The sequence below is a fragment of the Chiloscyllium plagiosum genome, chromosome 4 (genome assembly GCF_004010195.1).
Source record: "Chiloscyllium plagiosum isolate BGI_BamShark_2017 chromosome 4, ASM401019v2, whole genome shotgun sequence".
Taxonomy (NCBI): domain Eukaryota; kingdom Metazoa; phylum Chordata; class Chondrichthyes; order Orectolobiformes; family Hemiscylliidae; genus Chiloscyllium; species Chiloscyllium plagiosum.
Window position 1 is genome coordinate 81,381,750 of NC_057713.1, and position 20,324 is coordinate 81,402,073.

General features: G+C 42.5%; 1 protein-coding gene across 3 annotated transcripts in view; it reads left to right on the plus strand.

Moving 5' to 3' along the window:
- Nucleotides 1–20,324, plus strand: part of tmx3b (thioredoxin related transmembrane protein 3b) — a 125,927-nt gene that overhangs the window by 79,803 nt on the left and 25,800 nt on the right. For all 3 annotated transcript variants that reach the window (XM_043688478.1, XM_043688481.1, XM_043688479.1), the window contains 2 exons: nt 13,444–13,542; nt 14,861–14,918. In XM_043688478.1, the coding sequence (XP_043544413.1) occupies nt 13,444–13,542; nt 14,861–14,918 (157 nt within the window). The remainder of the gene's footprint in view (nt 1–13,443; nt 13,543–14,860; nt 14,919–20,324) is intronic.

Below are 20,324 nucleotides of genomic sequence, written 5' to 3' on the forward strand. Positions count from 1 at the left end.
AAGCATAACCAGTCAGGCAGCATCTGAGGAGCAGGAGAATCGACGTTTCGGACTGAAGGGCTTTCCTGTTCCTCGGATGCTGCCTGACCTGCTGTGCTTTTCCAGCACCACGCTCTTGACTTCCATTCTTCAAGGTCAAGTCGAGTTGCCATAGCCTTACCAGACCATAGGACTGCTGTCTCATTATAGAGAGAGAGAGAGAGATGACTGGTGGTGATTTAACATTTAGATTAGATTACAGTGTGGAAACAGGCCCTTCGGCCCAACAAGTCCACACCGACCCGCCGAAGCGAAACCCACCCATACCCCTACATTTACCCCTTACCTAATACTACAGGCAATTTAGTATAGCCAATTCACCTGAGCCTGCACATCATTGGACTGTGGGAGGAAACCAGAGCACCCGGAGGAAACCCACGCAGACACTGGGAGAACGTGCAAACTCCACACAGTCAGTCGCCTGAGGCGGGAATTGAACCCGGGTCTCTGGCGCTGTGAGGCAGCAGTGCTAACCACTGTGCCACCGTGCCGCCCACCTAAGGGAATTGCTGAACAAACTCAGCAGGCCTGGCAGATACATTCTGCTTTTGTTTCAGATTTCCAGCTGCTTTTTCTTTCATTTCAGGGCAGAATTGTGTTGTCAAGGTGTTGTCTTGCCCCACCCTTTGCCTGTTCAGGTGGATATAAAGGAAGTGCACATTATTACTTCGAACAGGATATAGTACAGGTACAGTTGTATTATCCCTGCATTACTCCCTGTACAACCTCTGTTCTATATTGTATAGAATAAAAAGTTACATATAAATCACTTCCACATTCGATGAATAAAATCTATATAACAGAAGTCACGTTCAATAGCCTGTAAATTTGCAAAAAGGAGTAAGCCATAGCTACTTGGCTGTACTTGCTGGGCCAGTAATATAGTTTCAGCATTAGAATTTGTTAACTTGAACTATTTCCACAGAAAAAGGTAGCGACATGGAATAAGTTAACTAAAGGGAATTTATCTATAACATTCAGGTAAATTCTGACTTATTAAGTGACTAATGATTAATTACTTTATACCTTTTTAATTCATTTGTTGGATGTAGGCATCTCTGACTGGCCAGCATTTGTTGCCCTTCCCTCGTTGCCCTTGAGAAGGTGGTGGTGAGCTGCCTCCTTGAACTGCTGCAGTCCACCTGCTGTGGGTTGGCCCACAAATGCCATTAGAGAGGTAATTCCAGGATATTGATTTATATGTTTCCAAGTCAGGATAGTGAGTGGCTTGGAGGGGAACTTGCAGGTGTAGGTGTCACCATGCTGCCCTTATCCTTTCAAATGAAAGTAGTCGTGGGTTTGGAAAGTGTTCTCTGAGATCTTTGGTGAGGGATTGGATGCTTGTGAATGTTGTGCCAGGCAAGTGTGGAGTATACGATTGCACTCCTGACTGAAGCCTTCTGGGTGGTTAATAGGTTCTGGGGAGTCAGGAGGTGAGTTACTTGTATTTCAAGCCTCTGATCTGCTCTTGTAGCCACTGTGTTTATGTGGCAAGTCCAGTTGAGTTTCTGGTCAATGCAATCCCAGAATGTTGATAGTGGGGGATTCAGTGTTGGTAACATAATTGACCATCAAGATGATGATTGGATTGTCTTTTATTGGAGATAGTCATTGCCTGGCGAGAGGTGAATGATACTTGCCACTTGTCAGCCCAAGCCTGGGTATTGTCCAGATCTTGTTGCATTTGAATATGGACAGCTTTAGTATCTGAGGAGTTCTGAATGGTGCTGTATGCTGCGCAATAATCAGCGAACATCCCCACTTCTGTTATTATGATGAAAGGAAAGTCATTGATGAAGCAGCTGAAAATGGTTGAGCATAGGATACTATCCTGAGGAACTCCTGCAGAGATGTCCTGGAGCTGAGATGATTGACCTAAACCACAATCACCTTCCTATCTGCCAGGTATGACTCCAGCCACCAGAGAGTTTGCAGCCGATACCCATTGATTCCAGTTTTGCTGGGGCTCCTTGATGCCACACTTGGTTGAATGTGGCCTTAATGTCAAGGGCTAACATTCTTATCTCACCTCTGGAATTTCATTCTTTTGTCCGTGTTTGAACCAAGGCTATAATGAGGTCAGTTGCTGAATGGCCCTGCCAGAGCCCAAACTAAGCGGATTATTACTGAGTAGGTGCAGCTTGATAGCATTGTTGATGACATCTTCCATCATTTTACCAATGATTGAGAGTAAACTGATGGGCAGTAATTGGCTGGGTTGGATTTGTCTTGCTTTTTATGTATAGGATATACCTGGGCAATTTTCCACATTGTTGGGTACATGCCAGTGTTGTAACTGTACTAGAACAGTGTGGCTAGGGGAGTGGCAAATGCCCTGGAGGATAAGTCTTCAGTACTCTTGCTGGAATGTTGTCAGGGCCCATAGCCTTTGTAGTACCCAGTGCCTCCAACCATTTCTTGGCATCACATGGAGTGAATCAATTTGGATGAAGACTGGTATCTGATACTGGGGACCACCTGGAGGAGGCCGAGATGGATCATCCACTCGGCACTTCTGGCTGAATATTATTGTGAATGCTTCAGCCTTATCTTTTGCACTGATGTTCTGGGTTCTTCCATCATTGAGAATGGGGGTATATATGGAGACGCCTCCTCCAGTTGTTTAATTGTCACCACCATTCACGAATTGATGTGGCAGGACTGCAGGACTAATCCACTAATTTGTAGGATCGCTTAGCTGTTTGACATGCATGTAGTCCTGTTTGGTGGCTTCACCAGGTTGGCATCTCATTTTTAGATATGCCTTGTGCTGCTCCTCCTGGCATGCCCTCCTGCAGTCTCCATTGAACCAGGGTTGATCCCCTTGCTTGATGGTAATGGTTGAGTGATGAGGTTGCGCATTGTGTTGGTGTGCAATTCTGCTGCTGTTGATGACCCACAGCATCTCATGGATGCCCAGTCTTGAGTTCCTGGATCTGTTTGAAGTCTGTGCCATTTAGCATGGTGATAGTGCCATACGACACAATGGAGGTTTTTCTCAATGTGAAGGCGGGACATCGTCTCCACAAGGACTGTGTGGTAGTCACTCTCTCCGATATTGTCATGGACAGAAGCATTTGCAGCTGATAGAGTGGTAAGGATGAAGTCAAGTGTGTTTTTCCCTCTTGTTGATTCCCTCATCACCTGCTGCAGATCTAATCTAGCACCTATGTCCTTTAGGACCTGACCAGGTTGATCAGTATTATTGCTGCCGAGTCACTCTTGTTGGTGGATATTGAAATCCCCCAACCAGGGTATATTTTATGTCCTTAGCATCCTCAGTGCTCCCTCCAAATGTTATTCGATTTGTATCGATTGAACAGCCGAGTGGAGGGGGGAGGGGGGGGGGGGGGCAGCAATATGTGGTAATCATCAGGAGGTTTCCTTGCCCATTTTTAGCCTGAAGGCATGAGCCTTTGTGTCAATGTTGAGGACTCCCAGGGCAACTCTCTCCCAACATTGCCATCACCTCTGCTGGGTCTGTCCTCCCGGTGGGACAGGACATATCCAGGGATGGTAATGGTGATGTCTGGGACATTGTCTGTAAGCTATGGTTCCACGAGTACTTGTCTATTCTGCGAGGCAGCTCTCCCAAGTTTGGCACTAGCCCCCAAATGTTGGTAAGGAGGACCCTGCAGAGTCGACAAGACTTTCTGCCATTGCCTTTTCCAGTGTGTAGGTCGCTGCCAGGTGATCTGTCTGGTTTCATTTCTTTGAAACCTTGTAATGACTGAGGGAACTGAATACCTCTTTAAGGTTGCCCTTCAACCTCCTATGCTTCAGTGAAAAAACTCCCAGCCTATCCAGCCTCTCCTTATAACTCAAACCCTCCAGTCTCAACAACATCCTGAGAAATCTTTTCTAAACCCTCTCCAATTTAATAATATCCTTCCTAAATAGCAGGGCAATCAGAAATTTACACAGTACTCCAAAAGTGGCCTCACCAACGAGGAATTTGAGTCTGATAATTGTATGCTTTGATTATAATTCAAGGAAACTGAGATTAATGCATGATCTTTGAGCAAACTCCAAGCATTGTTATTTCATTAATAAAATAGCCTTGTCTTTAAGTAGTTGCTTAATGTCTCCATTCCATGTTGTTCTGGAAGGCAGTTGATAACCTCTTGATAGTGCATCCAACACAAGTCCAATTACAAAGGGTGTCCAGTAGTCACAGTTCTGCAATGAAGGTGAGCGATGTAAGACTTTCAAAACAAACTGGATGCTGCCATTTGTGTCTGAAAGCAGAGCCTGGGTTTGTTTTATCTGAGTATTATCAAAAAATGCTTTCTCCGACCAATATTGTAACAGTATGACATTATTGCAAGTTGCCTGGACCACAAACATGGAACTTTCTGCATCATCTTCAAGTACTTTAATTGACAGGTGATCTGCATTGTGAGATTGAGCCATGACATCAATTGATGGAGATACCTGTATGGTAAGAGAGAAACTGTCAGTGAAAATAGGGAGAGATAAATCAAATTCTTCCCTTGAAGGTTCTTTACCAAAAGACACTTTGATCTAGATTCAGTTAGGTCTAACTCATCAACAAATAGTGGTTTCAAATTGGTTCATCTCCAGATTGCCATTACATTAACCAAAAAGTTAGCATTTGTCAAACCTTGTCCTTTTTTTCAGTTCAGTGTCTTTGTGGAAATGTTAAAATGTTGAGCCAAATGGTGTCTGCCAATAATTAAACTTGCAATTCCACCTTCAGAAAACAAAAAAAAATTACAAAAAAAAAACAAAGTTACTCAAAGTGCAACCTGATGAGAGCACAGCAAGGGCAACAGTGTGTTAGGTCCTGAGTGAAAAAGGCAGCCAGCAGAATATTTCCTTACCTGATGAAATTTGAAGATTGGGAAATAAATAACAGATGGCCTATGATAGAGGTGAATTAAAAGAACTAAATTCCCTGTTCCATCAAGTAGGTACTGAAATAACTCCACAGAGACTGGTATCCCGATACCAAGTCACCCCTTATTTACACGTGCACAGTGCATGATACTGGTCCGGCTTCCTCAGAGCCAGCTCCGAGTGAACAGTACTTCTGTCACTTCTGTTTATATCTGTCAGCCCCAATCAGTGAACTCATTCTATGAGGTCCACCTGGCTGACCTCGTTACAATCACTACATTCCTCTCCCTCTAAATCCAGGGCCATTTCCAAGGTTTTGGCATCAAATTCCGTGAAGTAAACTGTTTCTCTTGCTTAAAGGAATCTTGTAAGGCGTTGGCAGTCCTGATATCATTTCACCCACACCCCGTCCAAGATCAGATTTAACCTGGCGCGGAGTCTTCTCCCCATTAGCAACTTTGCTGGAGCTATCCCCGTAATTGCATGAGGGATGGTCTGATAATCAAATAAGAATCTGGTATCAAGTGAAGCTGGAGGCTGTTTGTTTAAACCTCCCTTCTAAGTTTAGACTGCTCTTTCTACCAGACCATTCAACAATGCTCCATCAAAGCAGCTGTGTCTGCATGCAATCCTGGCTACCAGACATAACCTCTTGCTAGCATATTCAACTTGAACACCCCTGGAATAACCCTTGTGGAGCTCAGCCAATTTCTAGCAGTGACCTTTGCTCATGGCAATTACTCTTGCTCCCCATATTAGAATGCCATCATCTACGGTGATCTGATCTTGTATCCAGAAAGGTTTCAATTCTGGTTGTAATGGCCCTTTTGTTTTCCCCCTTCACCATCAGCTGTTCTGGCTCTGGGACAATTGTGGGAACTGGGGCACCTTTAATCGCCCTCACTTTATCTCCCAACTGGTCTAACCCGGTTTTGTCAATTCTATAGCCCGAGCAGGTCACTTATAATGCCTTTTCTCTTCTAAGGCGCATACCCATTTTGGAGAAATGTCTAAGGACTATGTCCAAGTCCTCAAAGCGCTCTTTATTGGTACTCTGTTTTATTAGCACATGATCTAAATAAATGGCAACCCGAGGTAGACCTTGTAAAATGTTCTTCATTATCCACTGAAAAGTGGCACAAGCTGCTGATACCTCAAATGGCAGTCTTGTATATTGGTGCAAACCGTTATGGATATCGTTTGTAGCATATGTCTGGGAATCCTAATCTAACTGCAGCTGCAGGTATGCATGGCTCATGTCCAGCTTTGTGAAGCACAAGCATCTCACCCCTGCCGCCCCCCCCAAAAAAATATCCCTCAGCTTTACGTACAAGTCCTCTGTGAGGGGTTGTTATTTATTCAGCTGCGACAAGCAGTTTACTATATGTTTAAAATCCCCACAAAGGTGAACCGACCTATCGGGCTTCACAATCAATGTGACGCTTGCTGTCCATTCCGCAACCTGTACTGGTTTGATGATTTCTTCACTTTCCAGACTCCTGACTTCTGTCTCTGCTTTTGCAAGTAAGGCAAATGGCATTGGAGGCCTTGCAGAATTGTGGAATTGCTTCCTGGTCAACATTCAAGGTGGCCTTGGCTCCTTTGATAATCTAGACCAACCTGCAAATCTTCCAGGTGTTTAATTGGGACATCACTCAGGCAGCCATTTTCTAATCAAAAAATGTTGATTCAATCAAGGTGAATCTTTCTTAACCAATTTCTCCTCCTCAGACTTGGACCTGAACTTTTACTGCAATCAGTGTTAACCAAACTAGCTCTTTCTCATATGAGACCAGAGCCAAAGTTGTACCCTTAATCTGTAAAGGTTCTGAGTCTTTCATAGGTCTTAAGCAAATTTAATGTTTGGAGTCCGGAGTGAATTTTGTTAAAGACTGGTTCTGCAATCATTGATATAGCCACACTGGTATCAACCTCTATTAGAACTGCGTGACTGTTTAACCAGACATTGATTTTGATTTGACTTGAATGTTGCCAAGCAATTTAACTGTTGCAAGCAAGATGTAGGTGGGCTTTCCAGGATGTGAACTCTCCTGGATATGAGTTCTCTTAATCAATTTAGCTCTAGTGGGACTCTCTTCCTGTCTCAAATCCAAATACCAGCAGCAACTACAATGGCTTGCCGGCCCGGATCCTGAAGAAAATTTTAACCATTTGGCCGAAGGCTTGGCTTTGTTTTGGGCTTTTCCTGTAGGCTGACCTAGAGTCCCTCTGTTCAGAATATGTTCTGAGTGAGGCTTTGCAATTGCCTTCACTCAAGTGGCATCCAACTACGTTCAGTCAGCCTAGCAAAACTGTTCACTTCCATCAGCATACCATGTAACTTATGTGCTCCACTTGTCACATTTTCTAATGACAAACTCAGTTGTAGTGCCTGTGCTTCAGCTAACAAATGCTTTTCCACTCTCATTAGCACTAAAATAATGCCACAGAGGCCTGTATCCCATCACCAAGTCACCCTTTATTTACACATGTACAATACTGGACGCTGGTCAGCTTTCCTTAGAGCCAGCTCTGAGTGATCAAAACCTCTATCAATCCTGTTTATATCTGTCAGCCAGGGCTGGCTATTAGACCAGGTTAACAGCCCCAGTCAGGGAACTTGTATTCTATGACGTCCACCTGGCTGACCTTGTTACAATCACTAACAAGTAAGGGAGAGAAATAAAGATGAAGGATAAAAGGTATTTATTTCATTTTTCTGAAAGTCCTGGCTTTTTTTTTTCAAAAATGTATGCTCCATGAGCCCTATATTATTTAATCTTGAAAGTTTATCTCTATTATGGTTAACCATAATGTCTTGAAAATCTACCAAATCACATTACTTTTCTAAATTTGAGGAAATGCAACCATTGAATTATAGGTATAATTTCAGATAATCTATGTTGCCCTCCTCCAGATCTAATATATTCTTCCTTAGGTATGCTCAGAACACTGTACTTGAACTCAATGTACCTGCCTTCACCCCATTATCTTTGAACACCTTTCGCTAACTAAATTTATCAATCCGAGTTGTTAAGTTGACAATTGATCTAGCATCAGTTGCCATTTGTGAGAAAAATTCCCAAACTTTTTTGCCTTCTAATAAAGCTTTCACCCTGAAAGGTCTGATTTTATTTTTAATTATACCACCTTGTCCTAGATTTTCAATGAGCAGAATTTTTTTTTCCCCAATTTACCCGATGTGTTTCCCTTTTAATACCATGAAAACTTGAGTCAAATACTCTTTAAATCTAGTGAATTCTAGGAAGTACAATGCTAATTTGTTTTAACTCTTTGTAATTTGATACTTGGGTTCCAGGTATTATTCTGGTAAATACGTGCAGTAGCAGAAAGTATTATTTCAGAGCTGCTCACAGGACTGCGGTGGTTTAATCAAGGCTTTACCATATTTTGAGAATGACTGATGCATTTTTGTATTTCAGACCTTTTAATATAAAGGCTAGTATTTTCTATTTTATGATTTTTTTGCAAATGTACGTGACAATTTAGTTACCTCTGTACAAGGGCCACCGAAGTCTCTTCGTACCTCAGGGAGTTTAAAACTTTTGCCACTCAAAATAACCTGTTCTATTCTTCTTATGCCCAGATGAATCACCTTTTGCTTACATTGAAATCTATTTCTGTCAATTTTGTCCTGTTATTTAATCAGTAAATACCTCCGTACTTTTTATGCTTACAGCTACACTGCTTACCCTGCCACTTTGCTTTTCATGATTGAAAAAAAGTGGATGTGTGCTTCTCTAGTCCATTAAATAGATCATTAACGAGTACAGTGGACCGCGATACCAATACCTGTGTGACACCACCAATCACACATCTATATCAAACCCACCGAATCCCACAGCTACCTTGGCTACACTTTCTCCCATCCCCCTCCTATAAAAATGTGATCTCTTACTCCCAATTCCTCTGCCTGTGCCATATCTGCTCCCAGGATGAGCAGTTCCACTCCAGGGCTTCCCAAATGTTCTCCTATTTCAAGGACTACAGTTTCCTCTCCCATGTGATCAACAATGTCCTCCGTCACACCATCTCCACATGCCATGCTTCTGCCCTCGAACCCCAACCCCATCCGCAGCAAGGATAGAACCCAGTGATCCTCACATTCCACCCCATGAATGTCCAGATAAAGCACATTATCCTCCACCATTTTTGCCACCTACAGTCAGACTCTGCTACCAAAAACATATTTCCATCCCCACCCGTATCTGCGTTCTGCAGAGACCGTTCCCTCTGCAACTCCCTTGTTAGATCTGCACTTCCCACCGACCCGGCATCTTCCCCGACAACTGCAAGATGCGCAAAACCTGCGCCAACGCCCCCACCCTTACCTCTGTCCAAGGCCCTAAAGGATAATTTCAAATCTGGCAGAGATTTTCCTGAATATCCTCCCACTTCATGTATTGGTTGCTCTTGATGTGATCTCCTCTACATCGGGGAGACTGAGCGCTAACTCGTGGAGCAATTTAAGGAACACCTCTGGTCTGCACACAGCAAAACACTGCCCTGTGGCCAACCACTTCAACTCAGCCTCTCACTTCTCCAAGGGCATACAAATCCTGGGCCTCCTCCACCGCCAAATTAAAGCCACCCACCAACTGGATGAAGAACACTTCATCTTCCGCCTCGGGACCCTACAACCACACAGCATCAACATTGACTTCACCAGTTTACAAATTTCCCCATTCCCCACCTCATCCCAGATCCAACCCTCCAACTCAGCACTGCCCACTTGACCTGACCTACCTGTCCATCGTCCTTCCCACCTATCCTCTCCACCCTCCCCACTGAACTATCACAATCAGCTCCTACCTGCATCACCATTCCACCTATCTTCCCTCAGCCTCTCCCACACACTCCCAATTTATCTTTCCAGCCCCTCCATTCCTGATGAAGGGCTTATGCCCAACGCAACGACTCTTCTGCTCCTCGGATGCTGCCTGACCCGGAGTGCTTTTGTCGAGTGCCACCCTTTTCGACTCTGTCTCTACAGCATCTGCAGTCCTCACTTTCACTTAGTATTACCTGCCATTATCCCTAACTTCAGTAGTTCTGTGGTCTTCAACTATTTGTTCATCGACAGTTTTGGATGAGATCATCATTTAAGTATAGAGAAGACCACCTTCAGCTATCACTACAAACTCCACGCCCTTGGTATTGGTTCACTTCTCTTCCCAATGACTATCTTGAGGAGTCAGCCTGTTTTCAGTGTCCAAGCTCAGTTTCTGACACTATATTCCCTCTCATCAAAGTCACCAATTCTCATGGCATCACTTGTCTTTTGCCCATCTGCTGCAGAAACACTAAGCAATGCCTCTTGTCTTTTCTAGACTCAGCAAGGAAAGCACGTAAATTGCAAGCCTCCCATCTCTACACTTTTAATAATGGTTCATTCAGGTATTTGTTTGTACTTGCCCCTGCCCCTACACCAGTTCCATTTTACCCACTACCCCTATGTCACTGGCTTCTAGTTGTCCAACATTTAAAATTTAAATTTCGCATCCTCCTATTTCTTGTGGTTTTGCATGCTCCTTGAATACTACAACTTCATTCTTTTAATCTGGCCTCATACCCCACTCTCCCTTATTTCTAAAATCGGTGTAATATTTTGGAATTCATTGTTTAAACTCCTTTTTCTTTCAAAACCCTCTTTTAAACTCACCTGATAAAATATCCAATTCACAGTTATCCAACTAGATTTCCCCTCCTGTAGTCTGCCAAAAGGTCTCGTTGAACCTAAGTTACACCCTCCCTTACTAATCTTTTCTACCTTTTTTATTATCAACTTGCATTAGTCTATTCATCTTTTGGAGACTTTTGTTTTTTTGACAAGGTTTAGTTCAAAGTTGCATACTGGTGCCGTGGCTAAGTCACTATTCTTCCAATGTGAAATTCGACTGCAAAAAACAACCGATTAATACTATCCTTACTCACCATCTACATACTGACAGCAACATTTGTCCTTGTTCTTCCAACATTTTCCTGGTCTCCCAGCCACAAGGTAGGTATGGATATCACCCTTACAGGCTTACGTGGTATTCAACATACTTCAGGTTCTACAACATCCCTGGCTCAGTTCTTTCTCTCTAAATAAGCTGAAACTTTGCAATATTTAGTTTAAGTTTTCAGTGTAATATTATAATTTTTTTAAAAAAGTTAAATAACCTACCTGATTTGACTCAGAAGACTTTAGCAAAATGAGCTTTGAATGTATTTTTATACCTACTTCCCGACTTGATAATTGGCTGATTGAAACTTGTGTCTAACTTAACAGTTGGTAACACATCTGTTCATTTTACTTTGTCCTTGCAAGTTTAGTAAAATTCCAACTTCCTTGTTAGCAATTCTGTATGTGCAATAAGTACTGGGTTTAGTGGTAAAATTGTGTTAGTGAGATGTTGATTGTTCCAGCAAGTAACTCCCTCTGTCAATAGAGACAGCGTAATGGTCTCTGTTGGCTAGAGTATGTGTTCAAATGTGTCATGAGCTTTGCAAATTTAAATTTGCATAGACTAAAATTGATGACGCAGTCTTTGAATAAGCTATAAGTACTACTTATCTTTCTATCATTTAACGACGTGTTGACGGGTTTTGTGTATATCTCAAGTCTTTCGTAGTTGAGTAGAATTTGCATTTAATGCTTAGGAACCAGAATAAGGCACTCAGCCCTTTGAGTTTGTTTGCACCATTCAGAACAGATTAGGCAGAAATTTATAGAGGCCTGAACAATGTTGGCTGTGGCAAGAAATCTGGGAGAATCATTGGAGAAGTCCAGTGAGATCTGTCGTGATGTTGGAAGCAATGAGTTGCATTTTTCATCAGAGTTCCAGGCATTAAGATGAGATTCTTGCCAGGGAACGATGAGATTAACAAGGTTATTGCTTGTCATCAGGCTCATTAACTGCAGAGTTTACCTCAGTGATGTGCAGCTTCCTAGCCTACCACTTCCATTGAGGAAACTAGGTGCTGAAAGATCCTGCTGTGAAAATCAAACTGGGTACCTGTTGACTCGTGAATGCTGCTTCACCTCCAGATCTTTGTCTTTGTCTTTGGCACTTGGCACCAACAGCTCTGTTGGCAGTGGCTGCACACATCCTATGTTCACAAACCTTGGCATCAGATACTTATCGGCCTCACCACATCATCGTATGTCTCCAATCCACTTGAACCATGCCTCTGCACAACTATCTGCACTAAACTGCTTGCAAAGCTAACATATCCGTTTCTAAGGTATGGTGCAGAGAACGGTACCCTTACTGCAGTTATGGGCTAACCTGGGCTTTGTACATCTGAAGCAATGATTCCTCCTTTTTTGTTCAGAGCTTCAGTGGCAGTATTATGTCTGTTGAAACTGAAAAATGTTCATCACAATTTCACTGTAAAGACTGAACACTATTGCAAATTTACCACAGGTAAATGATGTTATTAAATAATGGCACGACCTCCTGTTATAAATGGCGAGCTCTGAGGCTGGTGTTCTGCTATTGACCTATTGACCAGTTTTTAATTTGTTTCACTGTTGACTGTGTGCCCTTTCTCTTTGCTTTATGAAGAGTCTTTTTATTGTTCATTTGAGTAGACAATGAAGGAAAATTGAGAAATCTTTAATTCTTACAATATAATTAATTATATTCCTTTTGCAAGCTTCATAAGGCTTCCGATGTTGTGTTTGGCTTCTAGACACAAGTTCTACACTTATCTAGCATTTATGTAAATATTAGTTGAGGATTTCTAGTTGTCCTGAGTATGCGGGATTTCCCATGTTAACTGCAGCAAGTGGAAGAAAATGAAATGATAATGGAGTTTGCCCAGTTTGCTGTTCAGTTGGTAGCTAGAAAATCAGCTCGGTTCCTTTTTGTGCATCCAATTAACTTCACCTAAATAGGCATTTCTAAAGTTGGATCAAGATGGTGTATTTGATGATGGACAGTCTAAGCTAGATCCTTTCAATCAAGCATTTGTATTTCTAGCATGGCCCACCATTCAGTTAACCTCGGAACACTGATCGTTTTTCTTTCTTAGTCTAGGGAACTGAGGCTAAATTGAGTTCTGTTATTGCTGGCATAGCAGAGTTTACCGAAGACAATCTCAGGGCACCGCTGCTTTATAGTGCATTGGGCATTCCACTTATGAACAGAACTAACAGGAACTTGAGTACATTTCTCCCAAAACAATATTCCTTAAAGTAAAAATTTGAATAGATTTTCAAACATTCCAGAAGTTTTCTTGGGATATTATTGAGGTTATTTGGAGGTTGTGAGGATGCACAATGTATATAGGCTCTGGAATGAGCAAATTGAGGGGCTAACTGACCATTCTCTTCGCATGTTGCCTGTCTCCCCACAAGTCAACAAATGTGTGGGATTAACCTAGTACCTCAGTTATGTACAAAGGCTGAATATCATCAACAGAATGAACAACTAGATTGCCACTTTGTGTTGTAAATTGTTCTTTGTTGATGTGTTGAATTCACATTTAATTCACTGACAAAATTGACTGTTTTTAAACTTTCTCTCCCTTCAGAATATGAAGATGGTGATCTGTCCTCATGGGTGACCAAAGAGAGATTTTTAGGATACGTTCAAATTGACGGTTTCACTTTATATGAACTAGCGGAGACTGGTACTATTTCATTCTTGCATCTCATTTCTTTTTTTAACCTTAAAATCCATGGTTCTTTGATTTAAAGTTATTAAACTTGCAAGATTTAATATTTGGTGCTAGGTTTATGCCCTCTATCCTCATACTCGAAGTTCATAGCTTTATCTAAATTATTGCAGAATTTACTAAGTGAAAGGTGAGCTGAAACACACAGAAAAATGACACTTTGTCCATGTTAATGAACAAGAAGAGCAATGGACCATTTATCTAAGAGGCTAGTAATGGAAATAGCATGATCATTGAGGAAATCTAATGGATAGCAGAAGGCTCATTTAAAAATGTGGATTTACAGTATAGAGTAATCCTTCATTTAAGCTTTAAGTTCCTCCATAAGGAATAGTTACATTGACAACTTTTTTTAATTGAGTAATTCCATGGTATCTCACCCCCAGGAGAAAGGAAGGGAACTAAAGTTAAAGATCCATGAAATCAAAATGGATGAAATTTTATTTGTGAAATCTATACAGTAATTTGATTGTAAAGAAAAATGCTTCCAATTTAGCTGAGTGATTTTCATGAGTGCCTCTCAGCCATGCATTTTAATCACAATGCCTGTCCCATGCACCACAACTTTCATTCTTGGTGCTGTGCATTTTTCCCCTTGACTTCCTACCTGATTAATGGTGAGGTCAGAATTTAGTGTTGCGCCACCTTTCAAAATTTGTTGAACTCAAGTGACCCACAGAATTTTGCCTTTTTCAGCTGTTTCATCTGTTTTCTGATTTGTTCTCTTGTATGAGAAATAAGAAAACATTTTGCAGTAATTGTGAAAATCTTCCATAATTAATCAATTCAAAGACATTGGGCATTGCACTTATGATCAGAATCAAAAATACCATAGATCATTATTTGGTTGACAAATGCTAGTCTACTCATAGGTGCCTTGGTATTTTTTTAAGTTTGTGTTTAATTGTTTTAAATTGACTTGTTGCATTAGCTTAAACTTGTAATTAAATGGGGCTTTGCAAATGGGAAATTTTGGAAAGTCCGTGATGCGAGGGAAAAGAGGTAGGTGTAGAGAAACTTAAAAAAAGGTATGTTACACATTTAACAAATGTAGAAGTGAGATGCTGTTAATAGCTGACAGGAAATCAGATTGAAAAACTACTGTTTGTGTGCTAACCTAATTTTTAAAATACTTCTGATTTTGATGCTGTGTTTGTTCAACTAAAATAGAAATAGTGTTCATGTATTGAGGTAATTTGGTAGCAAAACTATTCCTTGTAAATTGTTCTATGTTTAATGGAATCACTTCACTGCTAAACCTTTGTTTCTCCAGGAAAACTGGTGGTAGTTGCAGTTATTGACAGCAAGAACTCATCAGAGGTGCACACTCGGTAAGATGATGCCGCTTAGAGTTGACTGCCCTTCAGAATTGTGTGAGAAACTCCAGGGATTGTCAGTTTAATCTACTGGATATTTCAATCTTGGTGAAACGTCCATATTAACCTTTTAAAATTAAGTTCTTTTTAGGTTAGATTAGATTCTCTACAGTGTGGAACAGGCCCTCCGGCCCAACAGGTCCACACCGCCCCTCCGAAGAGAAACCCATCCAGACCCATTCCCCTACCCTATATTACCCCGGACTAACGCACCTAACACTGGTTTAGATCAGAGTGGCACTGGAAAAGCACAGCAGGTCAGACAGCATCTGAGGAGCAGGAAAATTGATGTTTCGGGCAAAAGCCCTTCATCACCTAGGTAAAAACAAGGACTGCAGATGCTCGAAACCAGATTCTAGATTAGAGTGGTGCTGGAAAAGCACAGCAGTTCAGGCAACATCCGAGGAGCAGGACAATTGACGTTTCGGGCAAAAGCCCTTCATCAGGAATAGAGGCAGAGTGCCTACAGGGTGGAGAGATAAATGAGAGAAGGGTGGGGTGGGGTTGGGGAGAAAGTAGCATAGAGTACAATAGGTGAATGGGGTTGGGATGGGAGGTGATAGGTCAGGGAGGAGGGGGGTGGAAAGTAGCAAGGAGAGAGGAGAAGAGGAAATGAGGGAAACTGGTCAAGTCCACATTGATGCCCTGGGCTTCAAGTGTTCCGAGGCAGAAGATGAGGCATTCTTCCTCCAAGGGTCAGGTGGTGAGAGAGCAGAGGTGGAGGCGGCCCAGGACCTCCATGTCCTCGGCTGAGTTGGGGGGGTTAAAATGTTGGGCCACAGGGCGGTGGGGTTGATTGGTGCGGGTGTCCCAGAGATGTTCCCTAAAGTGCTCTGCTAGGAGGCGTCCAGTCTCCCCAATGTAGAGGAGACCGCATCGGGAGCAATGGATACAATAAATGATATTAGTGGATGTGCAGGTAAAACTTTGATGCGTGTGGAAGGCTCCTTTGGGGCCTTGGATGGAGGTGAGGGAGGAGGTATGGATGTAGCCCTCCACCTCCCTCAAGACTTCCGTTTCCCCAGCCCCCAACGCCTCATCTTCACCATGGATATCCAATCCCTCCACACCTCCATCCGCCATTACCAGGGTCTCCAAGCCCTCCGTTTCTTCCTCTCCCGATGTCCCCAACAGTACCCTCCCAACGACACTCTCATTCATTTGGCTGACCCTCAACAATTTCTTCATCGAATCCTCTCACTTCCTCCAGACCAAAGGGGTAGCCATGGGCACCCGTATGGACAGCTATGTCTGTCTCTTTGTTGGCTATGTAGAACAGTCCATCTTCCGTAATTACACTGGCACCACTCCCCACCTCTTCCTCCGCTACATTGATGACTGCATTGGCGCCACCTCGTGCTCCCGCGAGGAGGTTGAGCAATTCATCAACTTCACCAACACATTCCACCCTGACCTTAAATTTACCTGGATCATCTCTGACACCTCCCTCCCTTTCCTGGATCTCTCTATTAATGACGACCAACTTGACACTGACATTTTTTTACAAACCCACCAACTCCCATAGCTACCTGGATTACACCTCTTCCCACCCTACATCCTGCAAAAATGCCATCCCGTATTCCCAATTCTGCTGTATCTGCTCCCAGGAGACCAGTTCCACTACAGAACACACCAGATGTCCTCCTTCTTTAGAGACCGCAATTTCCCTTCCCAGGGGGTTAAAGATGCCATCCAACGCATCTCGTCCACATCCCACACCTCTGCCCTCAGACCGCACCCCTCCAACCGTAACAAGGACAGAACACCACCCCCCCCCCGCCCCAGTGCTTACCTTCCCAAATCATCTGACGACACGTCCGTTACCTCCAAACAGACCCCACCACCAGGGATATATTTCCCTCCCCACCCCTTTCCACCTTCCGCAAAGACCATTCCCTCCATGACTATCTGGTCATATCCACGCCCCCCAACAACCCATCCTCTTGTCCTGCCACCACAAGAATTGCAAAACCTGCGCCCGCATCTCCTCCCTCACCTCTAACCAAGGCTCCAAAGGAGCCTTCCACATCCATCAAAGTTTTACCTGCAGATCCACCAATATTATTTATTGATCCATTGCTCCCGATGAGAGATCCAGGAAAGGGAGGGAGGTTTCAGAGATGGTCCAGGTAAATTTAAGGTCAGGGTGGAATGTGTTGGTGAAGTTGATGAATTGCTCATCTTCCACCTCGGAACACTTCAACCCCAGGGCATTAATCTGGATTTCACCAGTTTCCTCATTCTCCGCCCCCCTCCCCCCAGTTCCAGCCTTCCTCAGCACTGTCCCCATGACTTGTCCTACCTGCCTATCCTCCTTTCCACCAATCCACTCCACCCTCCTCTCTGACCTATCACCTTCATCCCCACCCCCCATCTACCCATTGTACTCTTTTTACTACCTTCCCCCACCCATCACCTCCATCCCTACCCCCATTCACCTATTGTACTCAATGCTACTTCCTCCCCCCTCCCCCTCCCCTCCTCTCCCCCCTCCCCCTCCCCCTCACCCAGGTGAGGGCTGGGTGAGAGTATGTGTCAAAGTCTGCTTTTGCTGGGTTAGGTGGCGTGAACATGCAACAAAACCTTGAAAATATGTTTGATCATGATTATAGTCTTCATGTATCCTCAACTATATAAATTCAGTTGAGTATTGCTATGTACTCCAAAAAAAATTACATTTCTATAATTACCTCTGTATCACCCTGCTAGGACAAAGTAAGTATTTAATATTGGGCTGGTAGTTTCCTTTCCACAACAAGCTTTTTTTTGTCATCTTGCAAACTGTGCTGTGATAAACAGGGTAATGCAAATGAGGATAGAGTTGAGCCTTGTGTTTTGGGTACTAATGCAAATGATCCAGTTACTGTAGTGCAAAAGTATATTACACTATTTGATCTCGACTGTACTTTTCATGAGTATCATAAATAGTGTGAAGCAATGTTTTCAACTTTTCAGTCATACCCCACACACTCCAAAGATACTTATGGTATAATTGTCACTGAATGGTTTTGTTGCCATTGTCCTGTGGAAGTTAAAATAAATCATGTAGGGATGGGGAATTCTTACATATGATAAAATCAGATTAACTGGTGTAAATAGAATACAGAATAGCACACTAAATTGTCATACACAGTGGTTTTGCTTTCACTTCAGTCAATGTATCTATCAATAGATTTTCAACATTATACTCTAGATCCTTATGTTGGTCCTCAATCAACTCCTATATTGATTTAGCCATGTCTCACACTCCTCAGGATGAATGTAGAATAGTTAACTGCATAAAGATAGGATATTTACATGCAATATTATCACTGTCATCAATTCAATTTCCAATAAAATTTTTTCACTTGATTATTGCTTTTCTGTTGCAGTATTGGTGTTGTACATAAAATACTGGATATATAAATTATGTTTGCACATTAAAGAGATTATACCATTTCTGTTTTTTAAAAAAATCCAGTGTATTGAAATTTGAATGTTTTTACCACACCTATATTTCAAACAGAACAAGTAAGCTAAGGTAGAAAACAAGAAATTTTAAGACGTTGAAGAAAAATTCTTGAACTTCGGAAACTTCAATTATTGGATTTTTATTGAAAGTTAAAAATTACACAACACCAGGTTATAGTCCAACTGGTTTATTTTGAAGCACTAGCTTTCGGAGCGCTGTTCTTTCATCAGGTGGTTGTGGAGTATAAAATCCTAACACACAGAATTTATAGCAGAAGTTTACAGTGGGATGTAACTGAAATTATATATTGAAAAAGACCTGGACTGTTTGTTAAGTCTCTCATCTGTTAGAATGAATATGTTGGTTTCAGTTCTTTCATATGTAAATCCCAGATCTTTTTAAAAGTTACATTCTCAAGTGAACTTTAACAATAGGTGCCATATCGGCCCAGATAATGCATTGAAGGAGTGAGGTACTGTGTGTGAAGCTGTCTATGCCACAATGGTCAGATTGATTCTATTTCTAAATAAGAGATTTACAGAATCTTACATGGATTCATGCAGCTTTTGAGCAAAATAAAATGTAATTCTGTAAGTATGAATTCACCCCACAAACTGTGTGTGTGTGTGTGTGTGTGTGTACGCACACGCACACGTGCAGAAGTGGGTATAAGTGTTTGTGAGAGAGTGAGTGTATGTGTATGAGTGTAAAGGAGTATAAGTCTGAGAGAGGGTGCGTGTGTATGTGTCTGTAGGAGTGTCTGTGGTGCAGTGGGGTCACTTGTGGAGTGACATGAACTCGAGGACCCAGTTGAGGCCATCCCCATGGGTACTGAACTTGGCTATCTGGATTTTTATTGCCTTCATAAATTTGCGTTCACTTCTTTGTTAGTTGCAAGGTGAAGTGGTCCCAACATGTGTGAAAAGTACCACATGCAAATAGATTAGAATCATAGAGATATCCAGCTTGGAAACAGACTCTTTGGTTAAACCTGTCCATGCCAACCAGATATGCTAACCTAGTCAAGTCCCATTTTTCAGCATTTGGCCCATATCCCTCTAAACCCTCCCTAATCATAGACCCATCCAGATGCCTTTTAAATGTTGCAATTTTAACAGCCTCCACCACTTCCTCTGGCAGCTCATTCCATACACATCCCACCGTCTGCGTGATAAAGGTGCCCTTAGATCCCTTTTAAATTTTTCCCCTTTCACCCTCAACCTATGCCCTCTAGTTTTGGACTCCCCCCACCCCTGGTGAAAAGACTTTGTCTGTTAACTCTACTCATGCCCCTCATGATTTTATAAACCTCTAGAAGGTCATCTGTCAGCCTCCAACACTCCAGGGAAAACAGCCCCAGCCTATTCAACCTCTCCCTTTGGCTCAAATCCTGCAATTCTGGCAGCATTCTTCTAAATCTTTTCTGAACCCTTTCAAGTTTCACAACATTCTTCTGATAGGAAGGAGACTTGATCCCCCTATTAATGAAAGCCAAAATACCATATGCTTTCTTAATAACCTTATTCACTTGGGTGGCAACTTTGAGGGATCTATGCACTTGAACACCAAGATCTCACTGTTCCTCCACACTGCCAAGAATCCTGTCTATAATCCTATATTCAGCATTCAAGTTTGACCTTCAAAAATGCATCACTTCGCATTGATCCAGGTTGAATTCTATCTGCCATTTCTCAGGCCAGCTCTGCATCCTGTCTATATCGCGCTGCAGCCCGCAATAGCCCTCAATACTATCAATGGTACCTCCAACCTTTGTGTCATTGGCAAATTTACTAACCCACCCCTCAACCTCCTCATCTAAGTCATTTATAAAAACTGTAAAGAGCAGAGGCCTAAGAACAAAGCCCTGCGGGACACCATTCACCATTAACTTCCAGGCAGAATACTTCCCA